Source organism: Salminus brasiliensis, chromosome 7, assembly GCF_030463535.1.
Source record: "Salminus brasiliensis chromosome 7, fSalBra1.hap2, whole genome shotgun sequence".
Taxonomy (NCBI): domain Eukaryota; kingdom Metazoa; phylum Chordata; class Actinopteri; order Characiformes; family Bryconidae; genus Salminus; species Salminus brasiliensis.
In genome coordinates, this window is record NC_132884.1 from 11,908,424 (window position 1) to 11,921,510 (window position 13,087).

General features: G+C 40.3%; 1 protein-coding gene across 5 annotated transcripts in view; it reads left to right on the forward strand.

Moving 5' to 3' along the window:
* rapgef4b (Rap guanine nucleotide exchange factor 4b) overlaps window positions 1-13,087 on the forward strand; it is a 75,914-nt gene that overhangs the window by 46,908 nt on the left and 15,919 nt on the right. For 4 of the 5 annotated variants that reach the window (XR_011979942.1, XM_072683885.1, XM_072683882.1 and 1 more), the window contains 8 exons: window positions 7,722-7,905; window positions 8,496-8,580; window positions 8,762-8,822; window positions 12,112-12,188; window positions 12,289-12,435; window positions 12,512-12,618; window positions 12,731-12,816; window positions 12,941-13,019. Coding sequence is in view for 4 of the 5 variants with exons in the window: in XM_072683885.1 (XP_072539986.1) it covers window positions 7,722-7,905; window positions 8,496-8,580; window positions 8,762-8,822; window positions 12,112-12,188; window positions 12,289-12,435; window positions 12,512-12,618; window positions 12,731-12,816; window positions 12,941-13,019 (826 nt within the window). In the remaining variant the exon portion in view is untranslated. Of the gene's footprint in view, window positions 1-7,721; window positions 7,906-8,495; window positions 8,581-8,761; window positions 8,823-12,111; window positions 12,189-12,288; window positions 12,436-12,511; window positions 12,619-12,730; window positions 12,837-12,940; window positions 13,023-13,087 lie in introns of those variants that run through there. The other variant, XM_072683886.1, reaches the window with a different exon arrangement.

Sequence of the window (13,087 nt, forward strand, 5' to 3'; positions counted from 1 at the left end):
GAAGGTTATTCCCGAGTTGGGGGGCTTTATAAGAAAAGGCTCTTCCCCCTGCTGAGGTTTTCTGAATTTTGGGAACGAGTAAGAGGCCAGCACCCTGAGATCTAAGTAGTCTTGATGGTTCGTAATATACAATAAGATCCTGCAGGTACTCAGGAGCGAGGCCATGTAGGGCCTTATATGTTAATAGAAGAATTTTGTATTCGATACGGAATTTAACTGGGAGCCAATGAAGTGCTGATAGAACTGGACTGATATGGTCAAATTTTCTAGTTTTAGTAAGGACCCTGGCTGTAGCATTTTGCACCAGCTGAAGTTTATCGAGGTTCCTGCTGGAACAACCTGACAGTAGTGCGTTACAATAATCTAGCCTTGAGGTAATAAAAGCATGTACTAGCTTTTCTGCGTCTTGTAGTGATAAGGAGTTTCTTTACATTTACATTTACATTTATGGCATTTAGCAGACGCTCTTATCCAGAGCGACTTACAAGGTTACTCGTATTACAGAGGTGGGTCAGTGTAGAGTTAGGAGTCTTGCCCAAGGACTCTTATTGGTGTAGTGCAGCATAGTCACCCAGACTGGGAATTGAACCCCAGTCTCCCACATGGTGTGGTAGCTCAGTGGCAGCTTAGTGGCAGGTACTGGTGTTATCTGTTGCGCCACCCCAACCGACCGTTTCTTAGTTTGGAGATGTTCCTAAGCTGCATAAAGGCTGTTCTACTAATATTAGCTATATGTTGCTCAAATGATAAATCTGAGTCGAATGTGATGCCAAGATTTTTATCTGCTAAACCAGGAATGATGGAAGCATCAGCCAAGTCTAACATTAAGTCTGATAGTTTATTTCTAGAGTCTTTTGGACCTAAAAGGAGAACTTTGGTTTTGTCACTGTTGAGGAGAAGGAAGTTATGTGACATCCAGAGTTTTATATCCTTTACACAGTCCTCCATTTTCTGTAGTCTAAATTTATCGTTGGCTGATATATAGAGCTGTGTGTCATCTGCATAGAAATGGAAATTAACGCCATGTCTGCTTATAACTGAGCCCAGTGGTAACATGTATAATGTAAATAATAGCGGTCCTAAAATTGAGCCTTGCGGAACTCCATATCTTACTGCTGCGTAGTTTGAAGATAAATCTTTTATCTTTACAAATTGATAGCGTCCCGTTAGATATGATTGGAACCATGATAGGGCTGTCCCTGTGATTCCAACCATTTTCTCTAATCTTTCTAGTAATATAGTATGATCTATTGTATCAAAGGCTGCACTAAGGTCTAGTAGGACTAATAAAGATACGTAGCCTTGATCAGAGGCAAGAAGGAGATCATTCGTAATCTTCACTAGGGCTGTCTCTGTGCTGTGATTGGGTCTAAATCCAGACTGGAATTTTTGGAATGTAATTTTTTAATGGAATGTAATTTTTACTCCGGTATAAACAGAGTTGTTGGGCCACAGCTTTTTCTAATATCTCAGATACGAATGTTAAGTTTGAGATGGGTCTATAATTAGATAATACGCTAGGATCAAGATTTAGTTTCTTGATTAAAGGTTTTATAACTGCTATTTTAAGGGTTTGGGGTACATGCCCAAGGCTAAGGGATGAATTTACAATTGTTAAAAGAGGTCTGATTATAATTGGGAGAATTTCTTTTAGCAATTTAGAGGGAATCGGGTCGAGTGTACATGTTGTACAATTAGCTGAGGAAATCATTTTTTCTAGTTCAGGCTGTGGAAGTGGGTAGAAGGCTTCCAGCCTTTATTCTACAACTAAGTTATGTTCTAAAGCAACTACATCAGGTGACAGCCATGTTTGATTTAATAAGCAGGGTTGGATTTGTTGTCTAATATTTTCTATTTTATTATTAAAATAGTCCATAAAAACTTGACTGGTTAAAGATGTTTGGATCTGGGGTTGAGAATCTGCCTGGCTTTTAGTAAGTTTAGAGATCTCATTAAAAAGAATTCTGGGATTGTTTTTGTTTTTCTCGATCAGCGAGGCCAAATACACTGAGCGAGCTTTAATGAGTGCCTTTCTATATTGACTAAGGCTGTCCTTCCACGCAGAGTGGAACACCTCTAGTTTGGTCGTCCGCCATTTACACTCTAGTTTCCGCACTGTTTGTTTTAAGGTACGAGTATGATCACTGTACCACGGTGCGAGCCTTTTTTGCCTCATCATTTTATTTTTAAACGGTGCTACTTTGTCTAAGGTTGATTGAAGGGTATTTTCTAGATCATTTGTTAATTTAACGAGCTCCGTTTGGTCTGACTGAGTGTAAGCTAAGGTTGATAGGGGTGGGAGATTTTTAGTAAACTGTACAGCTGTCATTGGTGTTATTGTGCGCTTTAGACAGTGTTTGGGAGAAGAATTAACATTTTGCCTTAGATGTAGCTCAAAGGAGATTAGATAATGATCCGATATTACTGAGCTTTGAGGTAGAATATTTAGCTGATCAATGCTAACACCCAGGGTCAGGACTAAATCTAGGGTATGATTACAGTAATGTGTGGGTCCAGTTACGTTTTGTATAATGCCAACAGAATCTAAAATTGATACAAACGCCTTTGTTAATGGATCGTCTGCTTTTTCAAAGTGAATATTAAAATCTCCTACTATTATAACTAGTACATGTAGTACATATTTATAGCCTGTTGGGGTGGCTTCATTTAGTGCTATATATTGATCAGGTCTAATCCAGGTTTCGGTTAGGCAGAAAACATCTAGTTTCTGATCACATATAATTTCATTTACGATCACTGCTTTTGAGGATAGTGATCTAATGTTAAGTAGACCAAGCTTTAGGTCTGAGGTGCTGCTGTTATCGTTGAAATGAGAGATTTTAACACTGATTAAATTATTAAAACGAGCTGATCTAGATATTCTATGTTTGGGTTTAATTCGGGGCACAGACAGTCTCAATACGGTGAAACCTGGATGACGCCTCAAAGCAGCTCGCAGACGGTCGGTTTAGCCGGTCTGTCTGTGGCCTGGTCTCGGCTCTGGATTGTCAGCAGTCTTTTACACTCCTCTGCCGACTATCTAGCAGACTATGAGCTATGCTGCACGAAAGTAAGGCAACACCCTCCCGCATGGGGTGGACACCATCCCTACCTAAAAAACCAGGCTTGCCCTTAAACTTTAACCAATTATCTATGAAGCCCACATGATTTTCCGAACACCACTTGGACATCCAGCGGTTCAGCGCTGTGAGTCGGCTGTAAGACTCAGCGCCGCGCCTCATTGGGATGGGACCAGAGCAAATTACGGCATTGGACATCGTCTGGGCCAGTTTAACCACCTCTTTAATATTATCCTTCATAACTTCAGACTGCCGCAGACGAATATCATTGGCCTCTACATGAATCACTATCCTCGAATATCTCCTGTTTGCTAGCCGCTTAAGGTTGCCGCTAATGTCCGGCGCTCTGGCTCCCGGTAAACAGCTAATGGTTACTGCTGGAGCCCCTAAAGGACTAGCTATCTTCACGTGTCGAACAATAGAGTCTCCTATGACCAGAGTACTTTGAACAGGCTCCTCAGCGGGTGTTTCGCTGAGCGGGGCAAACCTGTTTGACACGCGAATCGGGGGGGGGGGGGGGGGGGCTATGCCGCCGAGACGTCACCCATTCGCCCCGCTGTAAGGGCTCTAACGCCGGAGGGGGGGGGGGGGGTGCTAGCTCTCCCTGAGGCTGCTACCAGTGACTCTTGCTCTCTATCCTTCAGTAACCCCATGATGCACACCTCTAACTGGTCCACCTTTTCCACCAGAGAGCTAACTAACTCACATTTAGTGCAAATGCTATCATTATCACTAGCGGTGGGAAAAGGGTCTAGACTAAACATGCCACACTTCTCACACTCAAAAAGTCCAGCAACAGCCATAATAAAATACAAACTTACCGCTTTCAGCTGATTTAGGCACCGAAATAAGGTTGTTGTGGGGTACTCCGCTTTTTGTTTTGTCTTTTTGATAAACCTGAGGACTGTAAACACAATCTAAAAGCAGTTACGACGAAAAGCGCTAGAAAGTGATAGAAACGCAGAAAGAACAAGCTAAACACGGAGACAGTGATTCCTCCAAGGACCGGGTCTGGAGTAAGGATTTCCCACAAGCGTTAGCGGTCTTTCCCACAAGCGTTAGCGGTGTCTCCCACAAGCACCTGGGTGGCCTCTCTGGAGAGGAAGGGTCGAATTCTCCAGATGTTGTACAGGAGAAATCTGCATGACCGAGTTACGTTTGCAACATGACCTGAGAACAATAACTGATCATCCATGACTACACCAAGACTTTGAGCTTCTGTAGAAGGAGTGACCAGTAAGTTCTCAAAGGCCAGCAGTTCCCGGGATGTACAGCAGCTCCGTCTTGCAGGGGTTGAGTTCGAGGTGGTGAGCCGCCATCCAAGAAGAGACGTCAGCGAGGCATGCTGAGATGCGGATGGAGACCTGTGTGTCAGACGGTGGAAAAGAAATGATGAGTTAAGTGTCATCGGCATAACAGTGGTAAGAGAATCCATGAGAAGAGATCACTTTACCAAGAGAGCTAGTGTAGAGTGAGAAAAGAAGACGACCAAGAACCGAGCCTTGTGGAACGCCAGTGGAGAGACTACAAGGAGTGGATGTGTCCCCCTGCCTTGTTACCTGGTATGAGCGCCCCTGCAGGTACGATGCAAACCATCACCATGCAGAGCCGTTAATTCCAAGGCCGGCAAGGACAGACAGGAGGATCTTGTGGTCCACTGTGTCAAAAGCTGCGGAGAGGTCAAGGAGGATCAGAACCGATGACAGTCTGGCAGCTTTAGCTGCATTGAGCTTCTATGTAACCGCAATGCGAGCAGTGTAAGTAGAGTGAGCAGCTTTGAAGCCAGACTGATTAGGGTCCTGTAGATTAGAGTGAGGGAGAGAGACAGTTGGTTGTAGACGAAACGTTCGAGAATCTTTGAGAGGAAGGAGAGAAGAGAAATGGGTCTGCAGTTGCTGATGTCCAAGCTGTCCAGACTTGAAGACGGATGGTACATGACCTGACTACAAAGAGCTGTTTATGATGGAGGAGATGAAAGGAAGGAGGTTTGGCGCAATAGTTTGGAACAGAGTGGATGGAACAGGGTCTAGCGGACAGGTGGTAGGATTGTTAGAGGTGGGAAGATGAAGGAGGTCATCTGTGGAAAGAGGAGAGACGCAGGACCGAGAAGAGGGAGGAGGAGGACCGAGTCTAGAGAGGGGTGGGGGTAGAGGCAGGGGGGAAGGATCGGCGGATCTAGTCAACCTTTTCTTCAAAGAAGGAGACAATCTTCTGCAGACAGGGTTGTGGGTGGGGGAGTTGGAGTTGGAGGTTGGAGGGTTGAGGAGAGAGGAGAAGATGGTGAAGAGTTTGCGTGGGTCAGATGCAGATGCTTACAGTTTCCCTCTGTAGAAAGATGATTGTGCAGCAGCAAGTCTCCAAGTAAAATGAGTGGGGTATGAACAGGGAGTCCACTCAAGAGAACATCCAGTTCATCAATGAAACTGCCCAAAGGACCAGGAGGACGATAGAGAACAATGATGTGAAGTCTAGTGGGAGAAGAGACAGTAACAGCATGGTATTCAAAAGAGGAAATGTCAAGATTAGAAAAAGAGAGCGGGGTGAAGCGCCACAGAGGAAAAAGGAGCAAGCCTGTGCCACCGCCCCTGCCAGTCTTTCATGGAGAGTGGGAAAAGGCAAAGACGGATGACAAGGCAGCTGGAGTTGCAGAGTTGTCTGGGGTGATCCATGTCTCTTTCAGAGCCAGGAAGTTTACAGACCAAGCAGAAGCAAAAGCTGAAATGAAATCTGCCTTCTGCACTGCTGACTGGCAATTCCAGAGTCCCCCAGTCACCATCACCTTGGTAATAGAACAAGGTGGGTAAATGAGGTTACTGGAATTGCGTTGTCTGCACCTCCTGCTGTCAGAAGTGTGGACAGGAATTGCAAAGCACATCTTCAAGTACAGTAAAAAATAGAGTTAAAAAGTTTTTGCAGTTGATATTCTAGTGAGGAGTCATAATGTCTAACAAACTTCTAAAACACCCCTGATTTATCAAGATTTGAGGCTCTTGGCTCCTCCTCTGCAATTCACACTTCTAGCTGGCCTGAAACTACACCTGAATCAGCACCTCAATTAACTAATGAGCACCAAGCTTCAATGTTAACCCTAAGACAAGAGTATTAGCAAAATCTAGTTAAAAGTATATTTAAAAAACAGCCTACCTTACAAGCACTCTGGTTGCACCTTAACATTCAGTGTCAGGGTACTCATTACTACCTTAAAAGAAGTTCCACCTTAAATTTAGTGTCAGGGTAAACTCAGTACTACCTTAGAAGAAGTTCCACCTTAAAATTCACTGATACTTAAGCACAATTTCACCTTAATCTCAGTTTCACCTCAAGGAATTGACCGTGTGTGCTGCTGCTGCTGAGCATTAGTAAGCATGGGATACATTGGGCTCCATGTGTGAGTCTGTGTGGTGTGTGAGAGTGTGACGTCACATTGTCAGTTAGAATTCAAATCTCAACATTCCGTCAATGCATTTCTATGGGAGAGATTTCATTTTTACTACTATTTTTACTACCTTAAAAGACATTCCACCTTAAGATTCAGTGTCAGTGTAAACTCAGTACTACCTTAAAAGACGATCCACCTTAAAATTCAGTGTCAGGGTAAACTCAGTGCGTCCTTAAAAGACGTTCCACCTTAAAATCCATTGCTACTTAAACACAATTCCACCTTAAGCGAAGTGCCACCTTAAAATTTAGTGCTGCTTGAGGGCAATTCCACCTTAAGCGAAGTTTCATCTTAAAGAATTGACTGTGTTCTGCTGCTGCTGAGCATTGGGATGTGAACATGAGAGACATTGGGCTCCGTGCGTGAGTCTGTGTGGTGTGTGAGAGTGTGACATCACGCTGTCAGTTAGAATTCAAATCTCAACATTCCGTCAATGTATTTCTATGGGAGATTTTTCATTTTTAGTCTTAAATTTATTAAAAACGATAAATCAGATCGACTCCAAAAATACGTAGCAGACCACACAGCGTGATTATCTACAAAACAGTGTTTGAACCATGTCTGTACATTAAGCGTGTCGGGCTGTATTAATCGCATAAATGTGTGGAAGAAACAAAAACAATTATAATAACTAGATTTTCATTTCCTGAAGGAACTACAACAGTGCTTGAAATGTTGCAAATACTTGGTGTCACAGGTCAAGGGTTGTTTTGCTAGGTGGTTCCTATGGTTTTGCTAGATAAATCGGATCAACTCCAATACATAGCAGACCACACAGCGTGATTATCTACGAAACGGTGTTTGAACTGTGTCTGTACATTAATATACAGAGCTTTTCAATCAGTGTATAATGATAATTCTAAGAAGAAGAAAATGAATAATATTCAATGCTTTTCGAAAAATACCAGACAGCATAATTATCTACTTAACGATGTTTGAACCATGTCTGTGCGTTAAGCGGTTCAGGCTGAATTAATTGCACAAATGTGTCATAGAAACAAGAACGACTATAATTATTTTTGCTTTTTGCCTAGCACTGTATAATAAAGACTTTGGATGAGTCTTCATGGACTACTTCACTTAGCAACTTCAGGATGATTAGAGTCAAATCACAAAGATTATCAAGCACTCCGTCTCCTACAGACAGTGTTAAACCCTCAAATGTTTTTTTATAATTTATATAAGAATTTATTTTTCTATAGTGGACCAGGAACTTAACTTCCAGGACAAATACCTATTCTACCGTTTTCTTGACGATGAAGAGGAAGAAGCGGTGTTACCCAGTGATGAAGAAAAGAGAGAAGCAGAGGAAGAGCTGCAGGAGACCCTACTCTTCCTCTCTCAGATTGGCCCAGACTCACACATGCGAATGATTCTCAGAAAGACGTAAGTCTAACACTCTTAGGTCAACACAGTGCTTTGGCTGTGTCCCAATTGCATACTACACACTAACACTATATAGTAAATAATTCTGTATATGCTAATCTTAATAGTGTGGGTTTGACAGATTAGTACACAATTTTTGTTCCCAATCTACCCAACCTACTGTATATTGCCGTTATACTGAAATAGTTTGATTTACTTTTGTTTGTGTATGAGTAGAACAAAAAGGGCAGGAGTGCAGAACAGACAACAGAAAAGACAGTATTACAACAAACCATGTTTAGTTGCGTTTTTTTGTTCATGTAAATGTCCAGAGATTTAAATATCATTGCATCCAAACCACTGATTTAGAAATATCAGTTCATTATCATTGTAATCTATTTTAATAGTGAGTGCTAACCCATATATGATCCGAACATCAAACTTCTCCTGTAAGTTTGGAAGGTGGACAATATTATTATGATCCTGGCCTGTAGCTAGTTTCTGATCAGTGTTACAGCTTACCCTGTATAACCTTTTTCAGTCTAACAAGCTAAAACACAAAACATAGAGAAATCCTACATTATACTCTCTCTGCTCTCTTTTATATATAGGCCTGGACAAAGGACACCTGAAGATCTGGAGATTATTTACGATGAACTGCTGCATATTAAAGCCTTCACCCACCTTTCTAACACTGTAAGATGTGTTCTTATAATGTACCTTTCATTTAACATTGCATATGCTGCTGTTTTATAACATGGTACTGAGACTTTTGTGTTTTAACCCTTTTGGTTTCCTTAAAATGCTTTGCTTTTACTCTCTTTAATACACAGTGCCTGCCTGTTATACTAACTGTAGTTGTGGTGCCCCTTTTCAGGTGAAGAGAGAGCTTGCTGGTGTCCTGATTTTTGAGTCACATGCCAAAGCAGGCACAGTCTGTAAGTGCAATAACTTATAAATGCTTATACTCCTGTGAAAATGTTACATTTTTTAAAACTTCTTGAAGGTTTGAATGTTTTGGACAACAAAACCACATGGGGTATTACAGCAGCCACTTGGCAACACCTAACTAACCAGCTAAAACCACAGTAACCTAAAATACAATAGCATGTGCCTAGCAACTACATAGCAAAATGCTAGAAGTCACTAAGCACTACAATGGCAACAAAATTAAGTATTATGCCAGTCACCTTGCAACTGTAGGGCAGCAGACACGTAGAAACCCTAGTCACTAAGCAACATCATTGCAACCCCAGTAAACTCATCACCTTGCAATAAATCATAAAAAAGCCAGACTGGAATTTGCCAAACTACATGTTGACAAGCCCCAATGCTTCTGGGAGAGTGTCCTATGGACAGATGAGACAAAAATGTAACTTTTTGCCAAGGCACATCAGCTCTATGTTCACAGACGAAAAAATGAAGCATATCAGGAAAAGAACACTGTCCCTACTGTGAAACATGGAGGAGGCTCGGTTATGTTCTGGGGCTGCTTTGCCGCATCTGACTAAAAACACCCAGGAATGGCTAAGAGGAAACCATTGGACCAGTGGCCTTCTATTAGACCTGACCTAAATCCTATTGAGCATCTTTGGAAGGAGCTGAAACATGCCGTCTGGAAAAGGCACCCTTCAAATCTGAAACAACTGGAGCAGTTTGCTCATGAGGAGTGGGCCAAAATACCTGCTGAGAGGTGCAGAAGTCTCATTGACAGTTAAAGGAATCGTTTGATTGCAGTGATTGCCTTAAAAGGTGTGCAACAAAATATTAAGTCAAGGGTACCATAATTTCTGTCCAGGCCTGTTTCATGAGTTTATTTTTAAAAATAATTTCATTGGTTCATTTTCATAGCATTTTTATTTATTATTACTTTTGTCAGATTCAAGTTATTTCTGTGACGATTGTGGGTTTTTCTTTAATTAACCAAGGGGTATCGCGATTTTAACCACATGTGTAAATCCCTTTTTTTTTTTTACTAAATAAACCATGTTCTGTTGTTTTCTTTTGTAATGAATGTACAGTGCCCTCTTTGTGTGTGGTGTATTGGTTTCATACCTAGTACTGCTGGTCATGTGATGAGTATTATTATTACACACCAGAAATCAGAATTAGTTTTCCAATCATTTTCTAGATGATAGAGTAATTGTGAGGTTTGATGTAACTATTATTTTAGATACTTTATGATAAAAGTTGAGAAAAATATAAGTCTGATATTGGTATAGGTTTATTGTTTAACTTAAAGCGACCTTAGCTGGTTGGCATTGGTGGAACATTGTCCTTTGGACAGATGAGTTATTTGGGTGCAGTAAAACCAAACAGCATTTGAGCACAACATAAAACTAATTAAGAAGAAAGTATATGTATGTATATGTTTGTATGGTAATAAAATAACAAAATGAAACTTAAAGGCTCTCATAAATCAGAACAGAACTGTAGTAATTGCGAAATGGAGTAACTTATTCATGAATCTTTGTGAAATGAGCAAGACATTTAAATATAGCTAGTTTAGGGTTTTGGTATCAAGGTGGGGAAAAGAGTTTACATTTTTTGAGTAAGCTTGTAGAAACTGGATACAGTATGCAAGCAGAAGGAAGAAATAAAAACAGCACTTTATATACAGAGACAAAAACGAGAGACTTGACTAGGGTAACAAGAGGGTAGGGCTACAAAGAAAAAAACAGCTGGAAACACTTCAGGATAGACAGGAGGAAGTCTGGCCTGACTCAAAGGAGGCTTTTTTTTATAGCCTTTGGCTTGCTCACTGGCAGTTTTATCTTTATGTTTAATGATTTGTTGATCTCCTGTCCTATTACTAGATTCCTATAAAGCTGCTTTGTAACATCAGTTGTAAAATGTTATATATAAATAAATTTGGATTGAAAAAAAAACACAGTACAAGAGGTTGACAAGGCCCATGGTAGACTTGAACAGAGATACAAAATCAGAAAATGTGCTATATCTGAAAAAAAAACACCCCTAATGCCAAATATTACAGCTTGTAATTGCTTATTATAGCTAGCTAATAGTGTTTTAGTTCTTGTTTAGGGGATTCCTGTCTATGCAATTGGCTTCTAGTTCTGTGAGATTCTTCTGCCACCTTGCATGTACTGCTCATTTGAAGTCTATTTCAAACCTTCTGCTTGCTAGAGGTAGTCCATTGTGGATATTAAGGTGTGTTTAGGGTCTTACTGTAGAAGTCTTCTTTTCATCTTAAGTTTCTTTACCGAAAGTGTGATGTTTGGTTTTAGAATTTACTGGTATTTAAGTGTATCTATTATTATCCATTATTTCTACCAGTAAAATGGTTCCCCTGCCACTGGCTGCAACATGAGCCCAATGCATGAATGATCCACCCTGTGTAGTGTAGTACTTTGGCCTGTAATGCTTTGTTTGTAAGAATGCATATTAAATTAATAAATGGGGCCCTCCAATTACAAAGGAGGACATGAAAAATGAGGAACATTATGAGAAAGACTTGTGCTGTCAGTCAAATTGAATATGTTTTAAAGAATCTTCACATTTCATAGATGAAATGGATATTATCGCATCTTCTTTATTTTTGAGTATGTAATTGATTTAAGCCGTAAATATTCATGGTAATGATTACTCCTCATGTCATGTGAACACTAAAACTAAAACACACATCTAACTGAGGTGAATTATATAAATAGAATTATTGTTCTAAAAGATGTGCTTGAAATGTGTTTCTCCCTTTTCAATCCTTCTGTGCAAATTTGTAAAACAGGGCTTGTTAACTAATAAACTGTTTAAATTTCATTGCTTAGGGGTTGTTCTGTATCTGTTAGGGCTTTATCTATTTGCTAAAGTATTGTAGCTGGTTAGTATAAGAAAATATTATTAAAAATGAGAAACTTAATGTTTTTGTAATATGTTTGATATGTAATATTAGTTTGATTCCTGGTGATTTGTTTTCCAGTAGAAGTTGGAGGTACTGTATTGGTATATGGTTGTGTTGGTTTGTCTAGTGTTGTCAAGTGTTTTTTGTCCTTCAGTTATTTTTGGTAAGCTAATATTATTGAGAAAACTTTTGATATCCTATGATACTGGATCATGGTAAAAAATACAAGTTCTCATAGAATTTTTAAATATGTTCTACATTAGTTATCTTCTTGGTTGTCTATCTTATTATGTATATGTGTGCGTGTGTGTGTGTGTGTGTGTGTGTGTGTGTGTGTGTGTGTGCGCACGTGTGTGTTTGAAATCTAGTGTTTAATCAGGGTGAAGAAGGCACCTCCTGGTACATCATCCAAAAGGGTTCTGTAAATGTTGTGATTTACGGCAAGGTGAGAATATCCTATAGCTTAATTACACTGACTAACTGTTGTTACTGATCCATTACCTCTTCAGCACTAACTCTTCAGTATTTTTGTTCTTTATCTGTAGGGGGTGGTCTGCACCCTGCATGAAGGTGATGACTTTGGCAAGTTAGCTCTGGTCAATGATGCTCCACGTGCCGCCTCCATTGTACTGAGAGAGGACAACTGTCACTTCCTACGAGTGGATAAAGAAGACTTTAACCGCATACTCAGGGTGCAATACACGTTTTACAAGTTTTTCTTTCATGCTGTCTCAATGATCGTCTAAATGCATTTTAATGTGCAACTAGGATGTGGAGGCAAACACTGTACGCCTTAAGGAACATGATAAAGATGTATTGGTGCTTCAGAAGAGTCTCCGCCACTCCACTCATGGAAATGTTCCTGCCCACTTCAAGTATACATCTGCCAATAAATTAATAAACACATTTTCAGCTATAGTTTATTTATTTTTCTGTTTGGCATCCTTCATCTACCAATCTATTAATCAGTGTGTATTTGGTGTATAGGTACACTGTGATGTCAGGAACCCCAGAGAAGATTCTAGAACATTTGCTGGAGACAATGCGTTTGGACATTAATTTCTCTGACCCAGGTTATTAGTTCTTACCTTAAGTAAGCAACATAGATTTGATGGCGGTGTACAAAGATTTTGTTGATTAACTAAATGATTTTTTTTGTTTGAAGGATCTGACTGTTGTACTGGCTTTCCCTCACAGATCCTGCTCTGGATGATTTTGTTCTCATGCACTGTGTCTTCATGCCAAATAGCCAGCTATGCCCAGCGCTTCTGTCCCAATATCCTGCCCACAATCACAACCAAGTTCAACCAAGTTTTCTAAATTATTACTTCTCCAAAAGTTAGC